This window comes from Jaculus jaculus, chromosome 6 (assembly GCF_020740685.1).
Source record: "Jaculus jaculus isolate mJacJac1 chromosome 6, mJacJac1.mat.Y.cur, whole genome shotgun sequence".
NCBI lineage: Eukaryota > Metazoa > Chordata > Mammalia > Rodentia > Dipodidae > Jaculus > Jaculus jaculus.
The window spans coordinates 97387044-97399383 of NC_059107.1; the positions used below are offsets into that span (position 1 = coordinate 97387044).

Genomic DNA, 12340 nt, shown 5'->3' on the forward strand with positions numbered 1-12340 from the left:
GATTCTCCTACCTCTGCTTCCCGAGTGCTGGGATTAAAGCGTGAGCCACCATGCCCAGTTTATTTAAATTATTAAACCTTTTTTTTTTTGAGGTAGGGTCTCACTGTAGTTCAGGCTAACCTGGAATTCACTGTGTAGTCTCAGTGTGGCCTTGAACTCATGGCGATTAAAGGCATGCGCCATCACACCCGGGTAAATTTGTAATTGTTTTACTTATGCATTTATTTGAGAGAGGGAGAGAGAGAAAGAAATAGAAACAGAATGGGCTTGTCAGCCTCCAGCCACTCACGGCAAACGAATTCCAGATGCATGCACCACCTTCTGCAGCTGGTTTATGTGGGTCCTGGGGAATCGAAGCTGGGTCCTTAGGTTTCTCAGTTAAGCACCTTAACCGCTAAGCCATCTCTCCAGCCCGAATTTATTTATCAAAATACTTATTTGCACGTGTGTGTATGAGCATGTCAAGGTCCCTTGCCGCTGCAAACGAGTGCCTATGCAGCTTTATGTGGGCAGCTGGGGCAGGCTTTGTAATCAAGAACCTTTAACCCTCTAAACCATCTCCCCCAGCCCTGGCCTTGGATTATTTAGTTAACGAGTTGGGTATCTCTTGGCTCAAACTTGGCGTTCGTGCAGACTTTCGGTGAGGACGCTGAATGACTTGAGAGAGCCTGAGGAGAGAGACAGCCAGCGTGTTCCCCTCCGCATCCGTGTCCTTCAGCGAGGACCTAGGAGGGGGTGCTGGGGATGGAGACGAGTTTGGGTTCGGTGGGAGAGGCCAGTACTAAGGGCTAAGGAGGCATAGCGCCCTCTGAAGGGAGTGTGGGTTACAGCCGCTAAACCAGGCTGAGGATGTCTCGTACCCTCCTCCCTACCAACAGCAAATTTACAATCGCTTCCTCTGTTCCCCATGGAAACAACCCCGCTCCACTGACACTCCCCCGCCCCCGTCAGTGTTTCGGTTTGGACATTTTTATTGAGTGTTCAGAGTGACAATCAAAATGCCTGCTGCTTCTGGCTGGACACCTTGCTTTCTCTAGGCAAGTAAGTACGCTGATTGGTCAGTACAGCACAGGCTTGCTTATCCTTATCCAATGATCCTTGGCGTAGGCGGGCTCTAAAGAGGAGGCTGAGCCAATCAGCAACGGTGTTGCTTCTGTGGCTCCACGTCTGCACCAGCTGCGGGGCAAGATGGAGGCGCTGATTTTGGTAGGAGCCGGAAGGGCCGTGGAGCCGCTGTGGTGTTCAGAGGGGCCGGGAATCGGGGCTCATTGACCGGGAGCGGGTAGAGGAGGGAGCCGGGGTTAGTCCTCAGGACCGGAGCTTCCGCTGGCCCATGGAATAAGTGTGTGGCCTAGTGCTGGACTTAGAGCCTCGGCTTAGAGTAGGAAGCCTTGCGGGGGCTAGGGCAGAAAGTTGGAGAGAGCACCCTGTTTACTTAGTATCATACTCTTAGAAGTGTACTGCATTGGGGGCCTTCACGCACGCCCGTTCATTAGCATCGAGGATGAGGTCCTGATAAGAATTTCCCCAAACCTATAATTGCCCCACATTGTAAAAATAGAATATAGGTTTCTCGTGATGTCAGTTTGATTGTCTATTGATTATTCTCCATTACGTTCCTTCTTTTGTTTTAGTTTTGCAATGTAGGTTTCATTGTAGCCCAGGCTGACCTGGAATTCACTTATGTAGTCTCAGGGTGGCCTCGAACTCATGGCATTTCTCCTACATCTGCTGGGATTAAAGACGTGCGCCACCACGCCTGGGTCTTACATAGTTTTGTCATGAGTAAGAATCAGCATTCCATCAAAGTTCTGGAATACTTGACAGAGTTAGCGTGGATTTTGGAGTATTTTTCCAGGCTCCTTATTCTGTCCTTCATTTTCCTCTTCATTAAGACTTTAGGAACTCTTCCTAATTTAGAATTTCTGGTTACGTGACAATAGTGGTGGCTGTGATTGACCTTTTGTATTGGTTCAAATAAAACATTGTTACTTGTTTAGAACGAGGAGCAGAGCATTCCTCCCCCCCCTCCAAAAATAAAATCACTGGCTGGTAGTTTGGAGATGTGGGAGTACAAATCTGTGTGTGTCTGTGTGTAGGAAAGTAATTTCTAGCCTACTTTCTTTTTTTTTTTTTCGAGGTAGGGTCTCACTGTATAGCTCAGGTGACCTGGAATTCACTCTTTAGTCTTAGGGTGGCCTTGAACTCACTGTGATCCTTCTACCTCTGCCTCTCCAGTGCTGGGATTAAAGTGTGGGGTTAAATGCCCGGCCCTAGCCTACTTTCTTGAACTTCAGGTCTCTTTCCAAAGAAGCTGCCTTGATTCTGTTTCCCTTAGATCCCTAACCTGTACACAGCAGGCCCTTGACAGAGAACAATGGGTTTCATTTTCCTTCTTCCGGGTGTCAAAGAAGATTTATTTTCACCACCTGAGTTGATTGAGTGCATGCAGAATGCTTAAAATACGATTAAGAATCAGTAGTTCGTTGACATTCTGGAATACCTGACAGAGTTAGCATGGATTTTGGAATATTTCTTCTGCATCCTTGGTGTGTTCTTTTCCTTACTAAGATATTAGGAATTCTGTAAGTTGCAGGATCTGTCTTAGGGTTTCTGTCTGGCTACACGAGAATTGTGGTGACTAAAGGAGTGTGTAGCATGTGATGAAATTCCTAACCTGGTAACAGATTGTACAGTATTAGTTTCCTTGGATGTTTTTATTTATTTATTTATTTATTTTTGGTTTTTCGAGATAGGGTCTCACTCTAGCCCAGGTTAACCTGGAATTCGCTATGTATTCTCAGGGTGGCCTCAAACTCACGGTGATCCTCCCACCTCTGCCTCCCGAGTGCTGGAATTAAAGGCATGTGCCACCATGCCCGGCTTTCCTTGGATGTTTTTAGATTGCTCCCTACATATATTTAACAGGGAACCTGCTTAACCAGGTCTGGTAGCTCATGCCTGTAATCTCAGCCCTCAGGAGGCTGAGGCAAGAATATTGCTTTGACTTTGAATCCATCCTGGGCTTATAAAGTGAATTCCAGGCCAAATTGGACTACAGATTGAGTTTGTCTCATAAAACCTAAACAAACACACACGTTGTCTTCGAGATAAAGGAGGGAGGAAGATGATCCTTGGAGAGCCCTTTGACCAATGGCTGTTGGGTTGGAGATGCGACACAGTGGTAGAGCATTTGCCTGGCCTATTAGGGCCTTGGTTTTATTTGTAGCACTGACAAAGCAAATAAAAATTACCCTATGTAAGAGTTGAAGTTATGTAGGATAATCTCTGTCATTTTCTCTTCTCTTGGTTCTCTGTCCCTTTTTTTTTTTAAATTATTTTTAATTAATTTATTTATTTGACAGAGAGAAAGAGGGAGGGAAAGAGAGGGAATGGGCACGGCAGGGCTCTAGCCACTGCAAACAAACTCCAGACATATGCGACCCCTTGTGTATCTGGCTTATGTGGGTCCTGGGGATTTGAACCTGGGTCCTTTGGCTTTGCAGACAAATGCCTTAACGGCCTAACCATCCCTCCAGCCCCTCTGTCCCTTTTCATTTAGTGTGGTCTATTGCAACCATGCCCAGCTCTGGATTTTTTTTTTTTTCCCCCAAGGTAGAGTCTCACTTTAACCCAGGCTGACCTGGAATTCAGTATGTAGTCTCAGGGTAGCCTCTAACTCACAGTAATCCTCCTACCTCTGCCTCCCAAGTGCTGGGATTAAAGGCATGTGCCACCATGCCCCACTTTTTTTTTTTTTTTTAATGTATTTGACAGAGAAAGAGGGAGAGAGAATGGGCATGCCAGGGACTCCAGCTGCTGCAGATGAACTCCAGACATGTGTGCCCCCTTATGCATCTGGCTAATGTGGGCCCTGTGGAATTGAACCTGGGTCCTTTGGCTTTGCAGGCAAACACCTTAACCACTAATTCATCCCTCCAGCCTGTTTGTTTGTTTTTGAGACAAGCTGTAGCTGTACAGCCCAAGCTGACCCTGGAACTTGACATCCTACTGCTTCTGCTGCCCCAGTGCTGAGAGTACAGGCACATTTCACCATACCTAACGTTAACATCTTTTTCTCTTCACAATTTCATCTAGTTTTGGGCCTCCAACTAAGAGTTGACACCTTTCCCACTATTCCTGATGTTCTCACCGGGATCTCTGTGAGCGACTAACCCTAGTGCCCTAAAGCGGCTATTGTGTAGCCCATCGCTGGTCTCTGGAGTCACTGTGGCACTGGTTTTGTAGTACCCTTGGGAGACATGAAAAAATGACTACTTAAGTACTCTGCGGGGCTGAGGAAGTGACTCAGTTGGTAAAGTGCTTGCCTAGCATCCATGAAGTTGTAGGTTCATTCCCTAGGAGCATATAAACAGGGCATGGCATATCACTTGGCTATATAGCAGGTTTGAGATCATGAGATGCATGAGACTCTCTCAAAAAAATTATTCTCTGTATTCTGTAGTTCATATAAGGACCTCAATTTAGATGACATTTCCTTCCTGCCTCCCTCCCTCCCTCTTTCTTTCTTTTATGAGTGTGAGAGAGAATTGGTGTGCCAGGGCCTCTAGCAACTGCAATTGAACTCCAAATGCATGTGCCACATTGTGTGCATGTGTGACCTTGTGCACATGTGTCACCTTGTGTGTCTGGCTTATGTGGGTTTTGGGGAGTTGAACCTGTGTCCTTAAGTACTTAAGCTTTGCAGTCAAGTGCCTTAACCACTAAGCCATCTCTCCAGCCCACATTTTCTTTTCTTTCTTTTTTTTTTTTAAAGTTTTACTTTAATCCCAGCACTTGGGAGGCAGAGGTGAGAGGATCACCATGAGTTCAAGGCCACCCTGAGACTACATAGTGAATTTTAGGTCAGCCTGGTGTAGAGTGAGATCCTACCTTGAAAAACTAAAAAAAAAAATAAAATATATATATATATATATATATATATACACATATATATAATATATATATATATATATACACATATATAATGTACATATATTTTATTAGAGAGAAAGAATGGGCATGCTAGGACCTCTAGCCACTTCAGATGAACTCCAGATGCATGTGGCACTTTGTGCATATGGCTTTTACATGGATACTGGGGAATTGAATCTGGGTCCTTAGGTTTTACAGGCAAGTGCCTTAACCATTGAGCCATCTCTTTAACCCAGGATGCCTTTTTTTTTTTCTCCCTGAGGTAGACTCTCACTCTAACCCAGACTGACCTGGAATTCAGTATGTACTCTCAGGGTGTCCTCAAACTCACTATGATCCTCCCACCTCTGCCTCCCAAGTGCTGGGATTAAAGGGGTGCGCCACCATGCCTGGCCCAAGATGACACTTTGTAAATGTCTACTTCTTACTGCCCTCATGTGTGGTTCCCCACAAAGTTGATGTTTATGTGATTCTGAGCTACCTTTCCCTATCTATATTCATTTCCTCTCGAGCTCTCTATATGCAGCAGCACTTCCTGGTTCATAGGTCTGCGTCTTTATTATGAAAAGTTCAGGAAGTCCATTGTGGTGACATAGCTGTAATTTCTGCACCTGGGAAGCTGAATCAAGAGGACTGTGAGTTTGAAACAATCCTGAGCTGCATAGTAAGACCCTGTTTCAAAAAAAAAAAAAAAAAAAGCCGGGCACGGTGGGCAAGCACTTGGGAGGCAGAGGTAGGAGGACTTCCATGAGTTCAGTTCCACCCTGATTTTACATAGTGAATTCCAGGTCGGTCAGAGCTAGAGTGAGACCCTACCTAGAAAAAAAAATACGGGAATTCCTGGACATCACCCTAGATCTCTCCTGAGCTAGAGCTGTGTACCTGGTAAGAAGCTGCTCCTGGGCTGGAGAGATGGCTCAGTGGGTAAAGGTACTTGCTGATAAAAATGTATTTTCAAAACAAACTGCTCCTTAAAGAGCAGACTCCTAAAGCTCCTCCAGGCTTCCTCCTCTCAACTTTCTGTTTGCTGGTTCTATGGGGAACCCCATGAAAGCATGTTCATGTTCTTGTTTTTTTGGAGCAGGGTCTCACTCTTGCTCAGGATCAAGAAACATCAATCAGAGCTGGAGAGATGGCTCAGCTGTTAAAGGGACTTACTTGCAAAGCCATCAGGCTTGGGTGTGGTTTCCCAGTACCCAAGTAAAGTTAGATACACAAAGTGGCACATACATCTGAAGTTCATTTGTAGTGGCAAGAGGCTCTGCTGTGCCAATACGCTCTGTGTTTGCCACTTTTTCTCTCTCAAATAAATACATAAAATAAAATATTAAAAAAAGAAACATCACCCAGATGTGGTGGTGCACATGTTTAATCCCAGCACTCAGGAGGCAGAGGTAGGAGGATTGTTCTGAGTTAGAGGCCACCCTGAGACTACATAGTGAATTCCAGGTCAGTCTGGGCTAGAGTGAGACCCTGCCTCGGAAAACCAAAAATAAGAAAGAAACATCAATCAAAATTTGCCTTAATTATGATAATTTCTAAATAATAACAGGTTCTGTTATTGAGGAGCTTTACAATGGACATGTTTTTCTTTTTTCTTTCTTTTTTTAGTGACTTATTTTTTTTTTTTTTTTTTGTTCATTTTTATTTATTTATTTGAGAGGGACAGAGAGAGAAAGAGGCAGAGAGAGAGAGAGAGAGAGAGAGAGATAGAATGGGCGCGCCAGGGCTTCCAGCCACTGCAAACGAACTCCAGACGTGTGCGCCCCCTTGTGCATCTGGCTAACGTGGGTCCTGGAGAATTGAGCCTCGAACCAGGGTCCTTAGGCTTCACAGGCAAGAGCTTAACCACTAAGCCATCTCTCCAGCCGGTGACTTATTTTTTAGTTTTGGTTTATTTTATTTTATTTTTTTAAAGGTAGTTACTGCTTTTGGGAGAACTGGTGTGCTGGTCTGTTGTCTGTGCTCTGTGAATTTGTTTCCTACTTCTAGTAACTTCATTAAGGAAAGAAGAGGAGCCAAACATGACTTGTAGCAACTGACTACAAGCTTGACTTGGGGTCTTTTAAATTAGAGCTGGTAATGTTTTGTGGGTTTTGACCTTTGGGCTTTATTTCATTTTGTGCAGTACTAGGGATGGAACACAGAGCTTTTGGAGTATGGATATGAAACCCTTTGGCACGTTTGCATGTTTGCATAGCAGTCTAGCCTCGTTATCACAGTGCCACATTCACAGCACCAATTATTGTGTCTGCCTCTACTTTGTTACTTAGGAGTTGTAGATGTGGCTTGGTTGGTAAACATATTACCCATAAAAGCTTGGGTTTGAACTCCAGTACTCTAGAGACTTCCCTAAGTTTAAGGCCATCAAATCAGTTTGTAATGTATCTCATTTTCTGTAACCAAACTTTTTTTTTTTTTTAATGACACACACCTTTTTTTTTTTAATTTTTTATTTATTTATTTGAGAGCAACAGACACAGAGAAAAAGACAGATAGAGGGAGAGAGAGAGAATGGGCGCGCCAGGGCTTCCAGCCTCTGCAAACGAACTCCAGACGCGTGCGCCCCCTTGTGCATCTGGCTAACGTGGGACCTGGGGAACCGAGCCTCGAACCGGGGTCCTTAGGCTTCACAGGCAAGCGCTTAACCGCTAAGCCATCTCTCCAGCCCCAAACTTTTTTTTTAACTTTCTTCACAAAGGCAAATTTTTTTGTTAATCTCATAGATGATATAAAACAAGTGAACAAACTTTCTCCAAAGGGCTATACAGTAAAAATTTTAGTTTTTATTATACCCACTTATGGTCTCTGTCATGTATACTTTTATAATCTCTTAACAAAGCAAAAACCATTTTTAGTTTGTACTATACAATAAAAAGGCTAGGCTAAACTTGGTTTATGAGTGGTAGTCTGTTGACCTTTAGTATAAAATATCTACTTTGTCTTGTCAGAGAAATGGCTTTCTCCAGGCAGCTGTTGCCCAGTGCAGGGCAGGACCTGATTTACAACTGAGCATGGCGTAGACAGAAGTCGACGTGAAGAATATCTGATCATTTGATTCCATCTGTCCATTTCATAAATGTGCAAATGCCCACTATGTACACTTGTTTTAGCAAGGTTTTTCTCCAGTGTTCTCTAAAAGACAATTCTAGTTCCTCTAAACCATAATTATTAGGTCTTATAGTCTGATTTTAGGGGAAATTAGAATTAAAATCAAGAAGGGAATTCATGATTATAAAAAATGAATCTAGCTAACAAAATATTTTCAGTCAATATGAGTATATCCTTCTTTTTTTTTAAAGTTTGTTTATTTTTATTTATTTATTTGACAGCGACAGACAAAGAGAGGAAGAGAGAGAGAATGGGCGCTCCAGGGCTCTTAGCCACAAACGAACTCTAGACGCGTGCACCCCCTTGTGCATCTGGCTAATATGGGTCCTGGAGAATCGAGCCTCGAACTGGGGTCCTTAGGCTTCACAGGCAAGCGCTTAGCCGCTAGGCCATCTCTCCAGCCCGAGTATATCCTTCTTAAAGTCACAGACTACATGAGGAAAAATATGTGATGGTATTATGCTATTAAAAAGATACTCTTTATAAAAAAAAAGATTTATTTCCATTTATTTATTTATTTATTAGAGACAAAAAGGCGAGAGAAGAGAGGATGGGTATGCCAGGGCTTCCAGCCACTGCAAACTCCAGATGCATGTGCCACCATGTGCGTTTGTCTTACGTGGGTCCTAGGGAATCGAACCTGGGTTTTTAGGCTTCACAGGCTTGCACTTTAACTGCTAAGCCATCTCTCCAGCCTTAAAAGATACCTTTTTATCCCATACTTTATTGTGTGTGTGTGTGGTACTGGGGATCAAACCCAACTAGTACATGGCACTTTACTACTCACTACATCCCCAGCCCAGGTTGAAACTTTTTCAAAAAAATATCACATCTATAACACCCTCAGATAATTCCTTCCCACTTTCCTAATTTGCTCTCATATGTCATAAAATGTGGATCCAGGTAGGGCTCTTTAACAGCCTCAGCCATAAACTACTACTATAGCCAAGCATGATGTCTCATGTCTGTAAATCTCAGCACTGAGGAGCCTGAGGCAAGAGGACTGTCATGAGTTCAAGGCCAGCCTGGACTACAGCATGAGATCCTGTCTCAAAAAAGCAAAGGGCTGGAGAGATGGCTTAGCTGTTAGGTGCTTGCCTGTGAAGTTTAAGGGCCCCAGTTCGAAGCTTGATTCCCCAGGACCCACGTTAGCCAGATGCACAAGGGGGCGCACACATCTGGAGTTCGTCTGCAGTGGCTGAAGGCCCTGGTGCGCCCGTTCTCTCTCTCTTTCTCTGCCTCTTTCTCTGTCACTCTTAAATAAATACATAAAAATAAACAAAAAATATTTAAAAACAAAACCAGATTGTTAGATTTAGGGGTATATATTGCCTCCAAAGCAATTTGCAATTCCACTTTTTTATCATAGAGAGAATAAATAGTCATGCTTCCTCCAGGATGAAAACTAACTGTTAGCTCCCCCCTCCCCCTTGGTAGTGTCTCACTCTAGCCCAGGCTGACCTGGAATCACTATGGAGTCTCAGGGTAGCCTCAAACTCACAGCAATCCTCCTACCTCTGCCTCCTGAGTGCTGGGATTAAAGGAGTGTGCCACCATGCCCAGCCAAATTTGTGTAATCTTTCTCAGGTCTCCTTGTAGTCTCTGAGGAGGGAGACTCTTTCATCTCTTCATTCTTAGCTTCTCTGTGGACTGGGCTTCTCCTCTAGCTATCTGTCTCTATTGCTCTGCTCTTTGTCCTTGTGATGGAGAGGACTCCACAGGTCATCATTCTCTCTTTACAATTGTGGAATCACAAAGTTAATGACTTCCTCCTTTCTCCTTTGCTCATTCCCCCTCAAAGCTGAATTGGTTTGGATCCTTTAAACCTTGAGACATTGGGTTTATTGTTCCTTTTCCTCCCAGGTTTCATCTTCTGAGTACTTTTCCAGTGTCTTACAGACTCGACCATAATTCTGTTCTTTGATACCCTCAAACAGTGACAAAATTCTAATTTCCATGCCTCACTCAAGAATCAGGCCATCTGAAGTGCACATGGGTGTGCGTGTATGTGGAGGAAGAAACTGCAGGATACATCAGTGGCTCTCCAAGGTTGATATTGCTTGCTGGCCTTTGCGTCCTGAATCATCTTAATGGGGCTTTTGTTAAATTCCTTTGGCACTAACAGTAGAGGTACTTGGCCTAAATGCCCCCTCCCCCTGCTTTGGGCAAAAGTATCAATTACATTAAGCCCCCAAAGCACTCCCATCTCATTCCTGGCAGTCCCCTGTGCCCCTCTCCCAGCTGCGTCCTTGCTGGTGCCTGGCCCCTCCATTTCGTTAGGAGAAGCAATCTCTTCGTCCTGCGCCATGGAGATATATTTCTCAGCTAGGGCGCAAGCAGTGCCAGCAGTGCCCCCGGTGAGGTCCCTGGCAGCCATAAAAATTTTTATTGTGATTATGTTGGTGTCGGGGTGTCCATCTGGGTTATTGCACACCTAGTTTAATTGATTGAAGTTTAATTTATTGACACTTCAAATTAAATGATCAGAATAAACTGTGCTGTTACTCTGGCCGGCTTGTTTTAATGGTTGATTGCTGGAAGCAGACCTTGGCTTGAACTAAAACCCCCAAAGAGCAATTGACGCTGCTTCTAACTCTCCCTATGTCTTGCCCTCCAAGAAGACCTCGTTATAGATTTCCGACGTATTTATATATATTTTTTCCCTCTCCTTCACAGTAGTGGGAAGGAGTTGGTCCCTGGCAAGGTATAAATTATATCAGAAGTCTACTGGAGCCATCACATGGTCAGAAGGGGAGGAGGAGGCTGCCATGTGAGGAAAAGCAGACCCAGGAGAAGCCAGGTCCTCCCTGGGAAGCCTGCGATGAATGCATCACCCACCTATCAAAGGGGGCCTCGTGGCATGTTTAGGATTGTCTCATCTAGGTTCTTGTTACTGTTTCATGCTCTACTCTATAGATGTGACTTTACTGGAGTCAGAATACCAACAAGAAAACTAGTGGAAAGGGAAACGAGGGTGCAAATAAAAGACGGAACAGGGCCCAGGTGTAGTGCATGCCTTTAATCCCAGCCAAGGCTACAATGAGCCCCTACCTTATATCAGGCTGAATTTTTTATATTCAGTGCCTACCCAGCTTCTTATGATATAGAAATAGAAAGACTAGTGGTTCACACCTTTCATCCCAGCCCTTGGTAGGCTTGAGTCTGCATGTTGTGAGATGCCCAACTGTTTACAACTTGCCTGTCCTGTTTCTGGCAGGATAATTTTCTCTTACATCTGATCTCTCCCGTCGGTAGATTCCCCTGCCCTGTTCACCTCCGTGTCTCCATGTTTTCTTTGTTTTTGTTTGTTTAGTTATAGGCTTTTTGATTTTTCGAGGTAAGGTCTCACTCTGGCCTAGGTTGATCTGGAATTCACTGTGTAGTCTCAGGGTGGCCTCAAAGTCACAGTGATCCTCCTACCTCTGCCTCCCCAGTGCTGGGATTAAAGGCCATGCACAGTTCTGTTCTGTTCTGTTTTCTCTTCTCTTCTCTTCTCTTCTCTTCTCTTCTCTTCTCTTCTCTTCTCTTCTCTTCTCTTCTCTTTTCTTTTTTGAGGCAGAGTCTCACTCTAGCCAAGTCCAACCTGGAATTCTGTAGTCCCAGGCTGGACTCATAGTGATCCCCCTACCTCTGTGTCCTCATTGCTGGGATTAAAGGTGTGTGCCACCACACTTGGCCCATGTCTTCTTTTCTCTAACCTAAATCATATGCTGCAGATGAAAGCCTGTCTCCAGACTGGGAATGTAGCTCAGTAGGTAGAGTGCTTGCCTAGATGCCTGAGGCCATGGGTTTGAGCCCCAGCTTATTAGCCTGGCATGATGGCTTATGCATGTTATCCCTGTACTTAGAAGGTTTTAGAAGCAGGATGATCAGAAGTTCAAGGTTCTTGGGCTGGAGAGATGGCTTAGCAGTTAAGTGCTTGCCTGCGAAGCCTAAGGACCCCAGTTCAAGGTTCGATTCCCCAGGACCCACATTAGCCAGATGCACAAGGGGCGCATGCGTCTGGAGGTCCTTTGCAGTGGCTAGAGGTCCTGGTGTGCCCATTCTCTATCTGTCTATCTGCCTCTTTCTCTCTCTGTCTGTCGCTCTCAAATAAATAAATAAAAAACAAAAAAGTTTTAAAAAAAGCTCAAGGTTCTTGCCATGGTGAGTTGGAGGCCACCTGGGCTACATGAGACCCTATCAAAAAAAAACAACCATGGGCTGGGGAGATAGCTAGTGGTTATGGTGCTTACTTATAAAGCCAAAGGACCCAGGTTCGACTCCCCAGAACCCATGTAAGCCAGATGCACAA

At 44.5% G+C, this 12340-nt stretch overlaps 1 protein-coding gene across 1 annotated transcript in view; it reads left to right on the forward strand.

Annotated features, from left to right (window-relative positions):
- The first annotated feature begins 1138 nt into the window (after positions 1-1138).
- Copz1 (COPI coat complex subunit zeta 1) overlaps positions 1139-12340 on the forward strand; it is a 35501-nt gene continuing 24299 nt past the window's right edge. Inside the window, exon 1 of the mRNA XM_004649926.2 lies at positions 1139-1206. Coding sequence (XP_004649983.1) covers positions 1189-1206 — 18 coding nt within the window. The 5' untranslated portion in view covers positions 1139-1188. The remainder of the gene's footprint in view (positions 1207-12340) is intronic.